Raw genomic sequence first — 12,969 nt, 5'->3', positions numbered from 1 at the left:
ACAAATAGCAACAAGTTTCAAACTTGTTAAACAGCAAGTCTTATTGCATTTTTGTAAAATACCACTTTAAGAAAAATACCGCTTTCAAGAAAAAACCGAAAACGATTAGGAATACTTTTTGTCAATGCGAAAATATATGATTAAATATTTCACCGTGTCTTGTAGTAGTAAAAATTTACATAAACGGGGTAAAGTCTCGTCTTTACCTAATTATGCTGTAATGCGTTGCAATCATCGTCGCAAAAACTCTTGTGCATATAACGAATATAGTAGCGTTCTTAATATATTTTCAACTGTATGGAATTATTGTTGATCAAATGATTTTAACAGATTCATTTTGCGTATGGAGAAATAAAGAAAAGAGGTATTTAATCATTAAGTCTGTTTGTAAAGAGCTAAGCTTCTATACAATATAAAATTTTGCTATTACCAAAGATTAGCTATCTCCCATAAAGATTCTGCTGCATCAACAAATGTTTCCTCTTTCGGTCTGTAGGTAATACCGAGTTCTTTTTTAGATAATGATGCATCCAAGTCAAATGTTCGAGAAACTACATCACCACTTGGTTTAGAGATGAGATTTTTCTTCTCTGGAGTCTTTCTCAGTAATATCTCTGTAATCTCATCGTTTGAAAGTGAACCAGCAGAAATAATAAAACGATCGTGAGAAACATTAGCTGTTAATGCCTTAACTTCTGCTTGAGCCACATCCCGAACGTCGACATAGTTATAAATCGTAGTTTTTGGCGCAATATTGTTTTCACCATTTATAAGATTCCACATGTACCAACCAGAAAAATTGAGCGACTTCAGATCCGTTAAATGGATCACCGGTCCGAGAATAAGTGGCGGACACAGACATACAATGTCAAAAGAGGGCTTGGCTATCTCAACAAGTTCATGAACCGCCTTCTCAGCAAACTTCTTTGACACAGCGTAATTAAGGACTTCATCGGTGGAATTATGTGCATCCTGCAGCGTAAGCGGACTCCAGTCTTTTTCCGTAAACACATGACCCTCACCGCAATAATTCTTGTCACCTTTTACAGCCGCATCAGAGGAAATGAAGATAACACGCTTCACTGACTTATTCTGAACGGCAGCGAACATAACATTTAGAGTACCATAAACGGCCTTTTCCAGAAGCGTTTGAGGTCTGGGTCTGGGAGGACCGCCGCCTCTATGGACAGGTGAAGCAATATGACAAACATAGTCGACACCCTTCATCGCAACATCGTAAGACCCCGGAGTAGCACCATCAGCAACGTAGGCTAGCTCAACTCTTGTTTTCCAGCTTGGCTGCCGCTCAAAAAGCTGGTTTAATTTATCCTTCTTTCTGTACGTTCCTCTAACACGATATCCACGATCAAGTAAAGCATCAACAGTGTGTGAAGCAACAAATCCTGTTATACCGGTTACTAAAACTAAGGGTTCCATTTGAACTTTAATATTATAAGGGCGGTAATTATTTTAGCTGTACTAATTTTTAGCACGAGGCTATTTATTCCAAATGTTGCTAAATTACTTGATTTAAGATACGTTAACTTTATGCAATTCTCACACGTTTTAAACATCTCTCTATGACATTTTTTTAGGTAAAATTCATCAGCTATACGTCATTCAACAACTTCCTATGTAGTAGTCATATAAGGCATATTCAAAGAGCATCTCCACAATTAATATGAGTTTTTTCATACATCCTTAATGATACAATATATACTATTAAAATGAAAAAAGAAACTCAACTACATCTGGCACTTCATCCAATATATAATTAGTGTATTATTCAGCAGCCTTTTATAGATTATACAAACGCGTGTTTGGCGTAAATGTCAAAAATTATTGTAATGAGTACAGGAGAATAACAATCTACAAAACTATATAATGATGTCATGACCGTTAGATCTATTCCTTTATTCTTATTCTTATTCAATTCTCTTTAGCAGTTAAAAGCTTCATAATGTCTTATGCTATAAACAGACCATGATCATTCTATCTCATTTGAACAATTACTGAAAAAAAATGCTACCTAATAATTACACAGTTTACGATTAGGCAACGTGCAGACGCTCTTGAGGCTTTCTATATTAGAATCAATATTAAGCATACCTCCTACCCTCAGATGTGGTTATAATGTCGCTACATTTTTGCAGATTGCTCATTGAATACAAGTTTCTATTCACCAGTACATATTCAAAAAATAAATAAATAAATAAAATGAAAGGCTGCTAGTGAAAAAATGACATTTATTTATATTGTTATACGGTGGAGGACTGATAACTGCAACAAGACGGTAACAGTAGTGACATAAAAAAAGAAAGGCTAGAAAGTTACAGTAGCTAATAACTAATATCTAACCTTTCTGAATATAAGCATATGGTATGATTCATATACAGTTTCATCAGATTAATTTTTGTCACGGGCCAACTGCCATGTGGCCATCGTGCTCTTGCTACGGACTTCGTGTACTTTGTTAATTTAGCGACAAAACAGCCAAACTAACAGCCAGCTTCTGTGTGAGCAAACAATAGAAAATGTTGTTTACAGTATAATCTACAAAGTCTTAGACTTTCAAATTATTGGAAGTTTTGTGCTTTCCGAACAGTAGTTTGTATTTACTAAATTTAAGCCCTTATGACTTAATGAAAAAAAAACTTGTACTCCACAAAGCCTGACAGATATTAGCCAGCTGGTTACAAAATAAACTTGGCCAATAAAATGAACGAATAAAGGTTTGTTTCAGCTTGGCATTATTAAATATGAAGTTTACAGTAAAATTAATAATATCCAGTTACTATTCGACAAATTACCGAAAATCTTAAGAGCTAATATAAAAGGAGTTTCATACTTCTCTAAGTCTTGTGAGGTAGAAACTATTTGCAATAACTGTTGTTTTTAAACAACTCAGTTTGCTGTTTTTAATCGAAGGCTATTTATTGGCTCGGTTCTGGAAGTCGCAAACATCTTTAACTGAGATTCATCGGATAAGCATAGCAGAGACATATATAACCCCGCGACACTGACAATTGTTTAAAACATACTAAACTAACCTCCAATTTTTCTTCATCGACTTTACTCTGCGTTGTAGGAGATTAATTAAGTAAGAACCCGATATATTACTATGAACTATCGGTCACCACGGTTAGCACACCGCGGGTACTGTAATATCCATGACTAATTACTGCAATGTTTTGGCCAGTGCTTCTCCGCATAAAGAGGAAGAATATCAGTCAGAGAATCGCGATGGTCTTCACGAACGAAGTATTGCAACCAATCTCCTGTCTTGTATAGTTGTTTTCCTGCGGCCTCGTTAATAGCTGCGGTGAGCTTCTTTTGAAGATAGTTCAAAGCTATGACATCAACAGTTTCAGGTTCGTCATTAGTGTCGATATTAACTTCCTGAAACATAAGATTGGGAGCAGTGTAGTAAGGAACGTTAGAATGGAGAGTATCATCACCATTTCCCCCTAAATCATCATATGTAGTATAACCAGGAACTTTGTGGTACTTCGCTTCATCATCTCTCAGTTTATTACCTCCGTTCAGTTTTTCATAAGCATACCTGACATAACTGTAAGGGACATCAGGAAGATAATTGAAGTAGTCTGTGTTATATGGTGAAACTTGAAACATTGTATCCTTGTTAAACTCACCCTTGTAGAAATTGGCACGAAACGCACCACCAGAAGAGAATATAACGCGTGGTAAATCACCGCGTTCATTTTTGACAATGTCGGGAAAGACCTCTTCGTTAAAAAAGCGGAACAAACTGTATTTCGAATCGTGGGGAACTTCGGTCATGTAGTAGTTTTGTGGGTTACAACCAAAAGGTTCAGACATGTCAAGTTGTTGACGATACGACATTATCTGCTGACTGAGGTTTGAGCCATCAGATGTGTCAAAGGTGGCATCCGTGGTACCAGTATGGAAAACAAAGGCCCCGCGGTTAAAATCCATATAGCGACGGGAATAAGAAAGAGCGACATTAGGATGGGGCAAATTTGCATACGCCTGTACGCTCTGTACACCAGAAACTTTAGAGCCAGTATGTTGAACAGGAGCAGAAGACGCCACAAGGCCGTCAATTGAAAGCCAGCCTACCGTTTCACAATAACGACCTGATTCAAGGGCAGTAGCACTATCATCAAAAACTGTAAAATCACGATCATGGGAATGACCACCAAACATTTGGATTGGCGTGTTGGGTTGAGCGGCACGAATTGCTGCGTGCAGTTTTCTCCACTCATCCCAATTACGAACAGGGATATGACCCAAAACCAAAAACAGGTCAACATCATTACGATGAATGTCGTTCTGGAACCAATCAGTCTTAATTGCATCCTCAACAGGCGTAACGACAGTAGCACTGCTGTGACCTCTAAAGTTAAAAAGAAAACCGAATGCCATTATGCGAACACCATGGCTAGTAGTAAAATAATACGAACGTTTGCCAAAAGGAACTTGCTTGCCCGTATTTGGATCAAAGATATCAACATTTGAGGTCAAATAACGACCATTCCAATGCGGAACGAACGACGAGTAAGTATATTTTGAAACATCGGAGTTGTATAGCTCGTGGTTTCCAATGGTTAAAACATCAAAGGGTAAATTTTTGAAAATCTCGTCCGTGTAGATACCGTCTGGTGTCGTGAGGTCAGAAAAACCAGTGCCGTCGTGCAAATCGCCCGTGTCAATGACAATTAAATCCACATTCTTTCGTGCAGCAATGTCTTTCATGCGCTGCACAAATGACTTGAATTCCCCGAAGTTCGCCTTATACCGATCGTCAGTCGCATGTCCTTCAAGCCAACCATGTGTGTCGGTAGTGTGTATAAAATTCAATTGTCCCCATTCTAAAGGTGTAATGAGTTCGGATTGTTTGTATGCTTCTTCCGATTGATAATTGAGCCAGTCAATATCAGTATCACGTTTTTCGAGTTCTCTTGACGTCGTTGTTGAAACAAGTCCGGCAAAAGCCAAAAGTTTGCTAACAACAGATTTAACTGAAATAGGCATGTTTCAATCCTCTCTAAAAAGAAATTGAAGGATGGCGTTTAGCTTGTCTGGCTATATGTGAGTTATGCTTGCAAACGAAAATGGGGATATTCTATCAACCAATTCCTATGCAGGATAAAGAAAGTAAGAGCCAAAAATAACCAAAGAAAAAGCAAGCAAGTCAATTTTTGGATTGAGCTTCAAAGGTGCTCGTCTTAAAGGAAAACAAGAAAAAAGATGGTGATAAAACGAAGGAATTGTCTTACACAATTACTTGGGAGTCAATTACTGTTTTTAATGAATAGTATGGAAAAGAATTCTCTTAAATAGAATTGCTAAAACCTACGGAAACACTGGAATTCTATAATATTTGTCTTGAATTTTCCCTTTCCATTACAAACAAACAGGAATTTCGATTAAGCGATAAAGACCGAATGTCCTATCAACCAATCATCAAGATTGCCGAAAATTGCTGACAAATTATAATATCGGCCGAAAAACAACCGAAACAAGGTGTGGAGTAGTGTCATTAACTAATATGATACAGATAATGTTACAAGGAATTATGAATTTTAGCGATACAATGAATACTGTATAATCTTGTTACGGAATAACCTACTGTAATTTTCTAAGTAGAGACAGGGCTGTTTCTCAACTATTGAGTTTTTCCTTTTCGGCGTTTTTAAATCCCCCGGGATAGACGACCGAGGGCGGGGTGTGTTACAGTTGACCCCTGTCTCTAGGGTTCGAAACGAATATGGAAGTAAATTCAGACTCTTCCGAGTTTTTTTGCTGTTTCCCTAACCGATCCTTTAAGTTAAAGTGTAACTTTTGCATTATATACTCAACACTATGGATTAATCGCTCATAGTTTATTCCTCTTTATATCCAGACCCCTGTTACGATAGAAAATGAGCATTTTTGTATTTAAGTTAATTGTTACATTAGCAGGCTTGTTTGGTACTCTTGTCTTTTAGTAGGTCATTAGAACTTTACCTCGCAAATTTTTATATAAAATAAATCGCTTTACGTTTAGAGTCTAACCTCAATAGAACTGTATAATTATCGTTGCTATTAAGCTAAGTCAGTTTCCCAGATAAGGCTGGGGCGCAAAACCATGCCTAATTGTAATTATCAAGATCTTCTCTTTTTAAACAAGCTAGGAAAACATGTCAGAGTCTTAGGGATTTTGTGTTTCATTCGCATGTTTGAAAATAAACTCTTACCAGAATGAAATGACACTATATTCTTGATTTCATAAAGATCGAACTAAGCTATTTAATTGCTAGACCCACACCCACACTTTTTACCCAATGCCTAGGCTTAAGGATGCCAGCAACAGCTTAAAAGCATCTTCGTGTTGCAAAGAGGGCCATGAAGCTCGGACGATCAGTTGTGCTTTCAACAAATAATACAAGCTCTGCTTTTCGCATGTTTAATTAATCCGCAAACATATGACTTATCTAAGATTGTAGATACGCATTTTGATATTTTGAATATTTGAATAGGAGTTTTTTTTAACAAGTATTTCCAAGCGACTATCTGTAGCGAGCATGTGACTCGCTTAGATGCGAACCAAAACTTCACACTTCTTTTAGATACTCGTTAAAGAAAAGTCGGTTTCACGATCTCCGAGTTTTCCACTTTTGTCACAGTCAAATAAAAAAATATGCGATATATTAAAAATAAATCGTGCAAGATGAATTTATAAATTGATAAAAATTGGGATTGTGAGGCTTGCTTCATAGCGAGCGATTAGCCAATAAAAGTTTAGCCTACCTGTTTAAACGACAAGATTCTTAAAAACACAGAAGGGTTTATGTAATGGGTTAGCTATACAAGGCTAATTAATATTATTTCGAGCCCTTAAGATTACTTCTTCGTTTTATACCCTTTCCCCATATAGTTGATATAACAGTTTTGTCGTTACAAGTCTTTATGTAAGATAAAATGAATTGAGTATAGCACCAAATTTAAGAACAGCTGTGCATCAAGTCAATTACTGCAAGGAAAGCTTAATGCAAGTTTTAAAAATACACATCAAGCTTTGTAGATACAAATATTAATGTTTTCTATAAAACTAATTATACTCCACACTACATTTAGGTCGAATCCGTTACTACTTACTGTCAATAAAACAGCAATTTAAGAATATAGAACTTGAATCTGTCAAAGATCGATGCTTATACTACGTCATATATATGTCACACAGTAACCCACTTGCAGCAATAACATAATGCGGCTTTGCGACATTTTCTCCACAAGAAGGGCAGTTTTTGATTCGTCAACTCCGCATTTTTCGCTGTGAGCGAAAAGCATGTTCGGCAAAAGAGAAAAGAAACCAGCAACTTGTCTTACTACTTAACGTCAGAAGTGAAAAAATACAGTGGTAAACGGATGATCAGTGGTAATGGTTACCGCTATCTCAGAGATGTTGTTTTCCCTAAGCTGCACTCGCTAAAGCTTCCCGTTCCCGGCAGCCTCCCTTAAAGCCTATTTCTAAAAAAATCAGATATGACACAGTCTACCGGTGGAAACTGGTTTAATTGGGCTTTATTGTCTATTACTGAGTATTACAGTTATTTTCACTTCTGTAAGTGAACATGTTTTGCGCAATCGCTTGTTTATGAGAAAATACTTGCGTTAGCTCACATTTGGATTTAATTTCACTAAAGAAATAACCTTTCTGTTGGTGGATCTTGTGTTTCTGGTTCGTATTGTGGAGAAGCATGAAGGATAGCGCTATTAATGCTTAGCTGATGACGTAAACATTCGATAGAGATTATAATTCTTTTGAATAGCACGCAACGCATTGTGTTTTGTGATGTAACACAATCAACGTCGTTTGACTCTCTCTCTCTCTCTCTTTCATTTTCATTTATTTAGGTGAAATAATAGCGGAAGCCGTTAATATTTTGTGAATTGTTACCACTGGCTAACAATTTCCAGCATGACCCCATCGCAATTTCCAGTCTGTTGATACTGACTTTGTTGTAATAATGACAACAACGATGAGCATGTGCTTTCATTACTTCGGTTATTCGGTTTATTAAATTGAAACACGTTTACTCCACATTTTCGGCAGTTTATTTCCACCTGTTAAAAGTAGTTCTGAAAATGACGTATAAATCAAGTATTTTGTTGAGGAGACTTCTCCGCTACCCCGCATCATGCTTGCATGCTGCGATAAATTGTGTATGACCAAGCGACAGTATAAAATAGCGAATTGTATTCCCATATTCAATAATTTCAGTAATTTATTATTATAAATCAGTTATACGCATTTAACTGAAGTATCGTACAACTTTCTGTATCGATATTAATTTGACTGCCTACAAGTTGTAACACGACTGACAGTTTCAATTTTGGGACGAAAACCTCAATTAGGATCCGTTTCATTTTTTTACTTTTTATTTATCTTATTCTTCTGCATTGTGAGCTAGCCGACGTTATTATCCACCTTTTACACTCTTTTTGAAAAATACGCGAATTTCTCTTGTCATATTCTTTCATTTCAATTCACCAAAATGGCAAAAGCATTAACCCTTATTATGCTAATCTTCGTGTCTATGGCTGGTTGGATGTATGGTGCAGATACAGGATCTATTGGCGGTATCACCAACATGCGAGACTTCCAGAGCAGATACGCAGACAAATACGACGCTGCAACTGATACTTATTCGTATACATCTGCTAGGCAAGGCCTCATTACGGGTATTATTAGTTCTGGTTCTTTTTTCGGAGCACTTTTCTCTTCACCACTGGCAGACAAGGTTGGCAAACGTATTTCAATCATTGTTTGGGCTGTCGTCTACTTGATAGGTATTATTGTGCAGGTTACTACGGGACCGTCATGGGTACAGCTAATGGTTGCCAAAATTTGGACGGGTATAAGTCTCGGTGGTCTCTCAGTGGTTGCTCCCGGATATCAATCAGAAGTTGCTCCTGCATCTCTTCGTGGAGCTATTGTTACGACGTATCAACTATTTATTACATTAGGCATCTTCGTTGCTTCGTGCATTAATATGGGCACACACAATGCACATAAATCCGCGCAATGGCGTATCCCCATAGGTATTAACCTTCTTTGGGGTATAATTATGATTTTTGGTATTCTCTATCTGCCAGAGTCTCCCCGGTACTTAATCTCAATTGGCAAGGACGACGAGGCCCTTCGTATCATGTCCAGGAACAACGATCTCCCTGTTGAAGACGAACTGATACAAGCTGAATATCATATTATCAGATCCGATTGTGAAGCAGAATTGGCTGGGGGTCCAGCAAAATGGAGTGAGATATTTGGAGCCGATATTCGTTATCGAACATTTCTTGGACTTGCTATTATGTCACTACAACCTCTCACTGGTGCCAATTATTACTTTTTGTACGGAACGCAGGTATTTAAGGGAACAGGTATAGATTCACCTTACTTGGCAGCCTTAATCTTGGATGCAGTGAACTTTGTCTGTACCATTCCTGCTCCTTGGGTGCTTGAATATCTTGGACGACGTTGGCCTTTAATCATTGGTGGAGTGTGGCAAGCATGCTGTTTCTTCATCTATGCTTCCGTCGGTGATCGTGCACTTTACCGTAAGGATGGATCATCAAATCATCGCGCCGGAGCCGTAATGATTGTATTTTCATGCATATACATCGTTGCGTATGCACAGACGTGGGCACCCGCTGCGTATGTTATTGTAGGCGAATCATATCCAGTGCGATTCCGGTCAAAATGTTCTGCCTTTGCTACTTCTGGTCTTTGGGTTTGGTGTTTCTGCGTCAATTTCTTCACTCCTTTTATTTCAAATGCCATTAACTTCAAATATGGTTATGTTTTTGGTGGCACTAACATTTTGGCTGCTATAGTAGTCTTCTTTTGCACACGAAACGGCTGGTCTTACTTTGGAGGAGATCAATACACTGTATACCTCAGGTCGCAAACCTTGGATGCCCCGTACAAAGCATATTGAAAAAGACTTTGTCGACGACCAAGTGAGGGATTTTAAAGGAGGTGAGATACAGCATATGGAACGGGTTGCATCAAACGGGGACAGTCAAAACTCATCCGCTTTTGACTCTAATGAGAACCAACCAAAACACAAGAGCAGTCATATTGAGGTTTAGTTACACACCAACTTTGTTTTAAGAAACAAAAACCTCACTCTTTTGTATTTTTTACTTTTGATTTTTTTAAGGAAACCGAGTCTTGGGACAAATTCTATTAACGAGGACTATTTGAAGTCACTAACGAGCATCTTGTGTTTGTAGCTTCTTAGCAGCTATTGAAAGCATTGTTTAATTGCATTTTTATCATTATTGTGGGACGGTGAATGACCCTGAGAGTGTACCAATTCCGCAATATTTCAATCAAACCTGTGATAAACATGTAAAAGGTGATTAATCTCTATACTAAGTTGTCGCAAATCATATAGAGTTTATTTATATAAAACGACCCTTTGAAGGATGTGTTAGGGGACTGATCGAAATTCTTGGTGCGTGGCTTGCTAAGGGTTGAGGGACTCGTATATCAATGAGCATTGCGCCATGATCTACACCAAACAAATCAGATTCCTTTACGGCTAAAAAAAGCGACGGCAAACCCATGTTTTTGTCTCGCTTACCTTCAGAAAGGAAACGGGATTAGATGAATCTTGATGGCTTAGAGCCGGCACCGTTGGGTTAGCACGTATCACAGATTTTAGCGACCAAGGTTTTTCCTTACGTAACGTGCGCTCCCAACAGCTTTTCGGTAACGGTTTTATTGGGTATATTGCATGACGTATGCGTATAATAAGCTGTAGCTCCCTGGGACGCGAGACGCCCCGCGAAAATAATGTTTGCGTGTAAAGTTAACACTCAATGGTTCCTCGGACTTGGTCATGAGTCCGCGGGCTCAGACCCTTCTGTGTGTAGGCTGAAGCCGAGGAATGCTAGACATGGAAGGGAATGTGCGAACGGAAGGAATGAATAAATAGAGCAATATGCAGCGCTTAGAAAGGCAAGAACGTTTACGGACAACAAAAAGCACTGGTTTGCTCTTTGTCCCATCATTTCTTACCAACTTCAAAACATTCAAGATTTTTATTTATTTATTTATTAAAGGGTCTCCAGTGACTCATCAATTAGCAAGTAATTTGCTATTATTTATTTTCAATTGAGCGCCTTTAACCGCAGGACATTAACAGCACGGGGGAACAATTGTTACAGTCTTCTTAAGTTTTCATTTCAAATTATTGCATCAGCTATATTTGAGAAATTATTGTCTTCCTTTTACTAAGGACAGGATTATCGCTGGTCGTATTTGTCATTGTTTCAAAACTCATCTTTTCATTCTGTTGAATCTGTTTTCATTTACTCAGAAAGCTATATTCTTATCACTCTTTTAAGATGCAGCTGTTAGACGTTTACGGATACACTCCAACAAAATGGCTGAACATTGTAGCAACTATTTGTTTTGCTGCTTGTTCGCAAGTCAATATTTTCCAGGTTTTTAAGTACCGAAGCGGAATTCCTCTACTTTCATTCGTTGCATCGCTTGGTGAAGCTATCGGCTGGGTCGCCCGACAATACTCTGCTAAGCATATAACAAGCACGGCCATCACTTCATACAGTATCCAGTATGTTACTATTATGGCATTCCCCGTTTTCTACACCGCTCAAATGTACATTACCTTAAAACACTTGATTATACAATATGGACCTGAATATGCTTTTCTTCGTCCAAGACTCTATGGACTTGTTTTCATTATCTGTGACATCATTTCCATGTTTATTCAATTTGCCGGTGGTGGAATGGCCGGTGGTGCCAATGGTGATGCTCATAAGGAAAGTGTTGGTTCGAACATTATGCTTTTCGGTATTTGCTACCAGCTCGTGATGGTGCTTGCTTTCACTGCCAGTGGTGTCGACTTTTGGTACCGGTATAGCCATAACAAACCTTACAGAAGTGCCGGTGGTCGTGATATGGAGAACCTGAAGATGGGTCTTTCGGAATCCAAGAGACGTGCTCTTTCTGCACATTGTCTGTGGATTGCGACAGTTCTTGTTATTATTCGTTCTATTTACCGGGTCATTGAGCTCGCTCAAGGTTGGAGTGGAAAGTTAATTAAAACCGAAGCCTACCTCGGTATCTTTGATTTTGTTCCAATGTTCCTTACTTCAGTCATGTTGATTCCTTCCGTTTGGACAATTGTCCGCGGTGATGAGGCCGTTTATAGGGTTAATGACCCCGGAAACGCAAAATTGACTGACGTCTCTACCGAAAAACTCACCAACTACTCATAAGAAAGAGGATACTCTTTCAGTAAGCCACATTCATCTTTAAAAAACTGAGTAGACTCTTTGTAGTGAGTACAAATTAATAATTGATGGATGTATAAGGAAAACGGATAAATCGACGAGCTTTCGTCTCTCCATCAAAGTCTTCTTCAACATAGCTCTGTAAATACAAAGAAGCAAGGTGTTGCACAATGGTGCACGCTTATTTAAGTTAAAGATTAGGGAAACTCTGAGCCGATACCTTAATGATCACAGTGACGAAATATTATTTGAGTCGGTAACAGTTTTACGCTTATAAGGCAGTGGATCCTTGTATAACTGAATAAGTAATCAATTAAGATTGCTACACGTTCCTTTTCATATAATTATAATTCTTATTACTGCCATTGGCGGCTAATGTGTATAAGTAATAGCAACTGTAAAAGTAATTATACTACGAAACAAAAAAAATGACAGAAACTGCGCCTAAAGTGACCTTCCCAATACGAAATCGAGAGACCAAAGCTATACGCTTTTACATTAAAATTGATGCGCTCAACAAGCGAGCATGGTATTTTTAGGATTAGTTTACTAAAGCAGCTTTTAGTTCATGAGGAATATGCGACATTTATAATTTAAACATGCCATTCGTGATTAATAATTCATCAAGCTTGAGAATTACGTTATTTAAAATACTATTACTGTAAGCAATTGTTA

General features: G+C 38.0%; 4 protein-coding genes across 4 annotated transcripts; 2 read left to right on the top strand and 2 right to left on the bottom strand.

Annotated features, from left to right (window-relative positions):
- Window positions 1-262: 262 nt before the first annotated feature.
- On the bottom strand, window positions 263-1,551 carry SJAG_02960 (flavonol reductase/cinnamoyl-CoA reductase family protein). The gene has a single exon (XM_002174099.2). The coding sequence runs from the start codon at window positions 1,435-1,437 to the stop codon at window positions 427-429; it is 1,011 nt and encodes a 336-aa protein (XP_002174135.1). The 5' UTR covers window positions 1,438-1,551; the 3' UTR covers window positions 263-426.
- A 1,430-nt stretch (window positions 1,552-2,981) lies between these two features.
- Window positions 2,982-5,016, bottom strand: SJAG_02959 (phosphoprotein phosphatase; the record flags this gene model as incomplete). The annotated part of the gene is made up of 1 exon (XM_002174098.2): window positions 2,982-5,016. The coding sequence occupies one exon, from the start codon at window positions 5,014-5,016 to the stop codon at window positions 3,175-3,177; it is 1,842 nt and encodes a 613-aa protein (XP_002174134.1). The 3' UTR covers window positions 2,982-3,174.
- A 3,506-nt stretch (window positions 5,017-8,522) lies between these two features.
- SJAG_02958 (hexose transporter Ght5) lies at window positions 8,523-9,965 on the top strand (the record flags this gene model as incomplete). Its single annotated transcript, XM_002174097.2, has 1 exon — window positions 8,523-9,965. One exon carries the CDS (start codon window positions 8,523-8,525, stop codon window positions 9,963-9,965), a length of 1,443 nt encoding a protein of 480 aa, XP_002174133.2.
- A 597-nt stretch (window positions 9,966-10,562) lies between these two features.
- SJAG_02957 (hypothetical protein) lies at window positions 10,563-12,812 on the top strand. Its single transcript, XM_002174096.2, has one exon. It carries the CDS (start codon window positions 11,383-11,385, stop codon window positions 12,277-12,279), a length of 897 nt encoding a protein of 298 aa, XP_002174132.1. The 5' UTR covers window positions 10,563-11,382; the 3' UTR covers window positions 12,280-12,812.
- Window positions 12,813-12,969: the final 157 nt, after the last annotated feature.

The sequence above is a fragment of the Schizosaccharomyces japonicus genome (assembly GCF_000149845.2).
Source record: "Schizosaccharomyces japonicus yFS275 unplaced genomic scaffold supercont5.2, whole genome shotgun sequence".
Classification (NCBI taxonomy): Eukaryota; Fungi; Ascomycota; class Schizosaccharomycetes; order Schizosaccharomycetales; family Schizosaccharomycetaceae; genus Schizosaccharomyces; species Schizosaccharomyces japonicus.
This window is presented reverse-complemented; position numbering and strand designations above follow the sequence as displayed.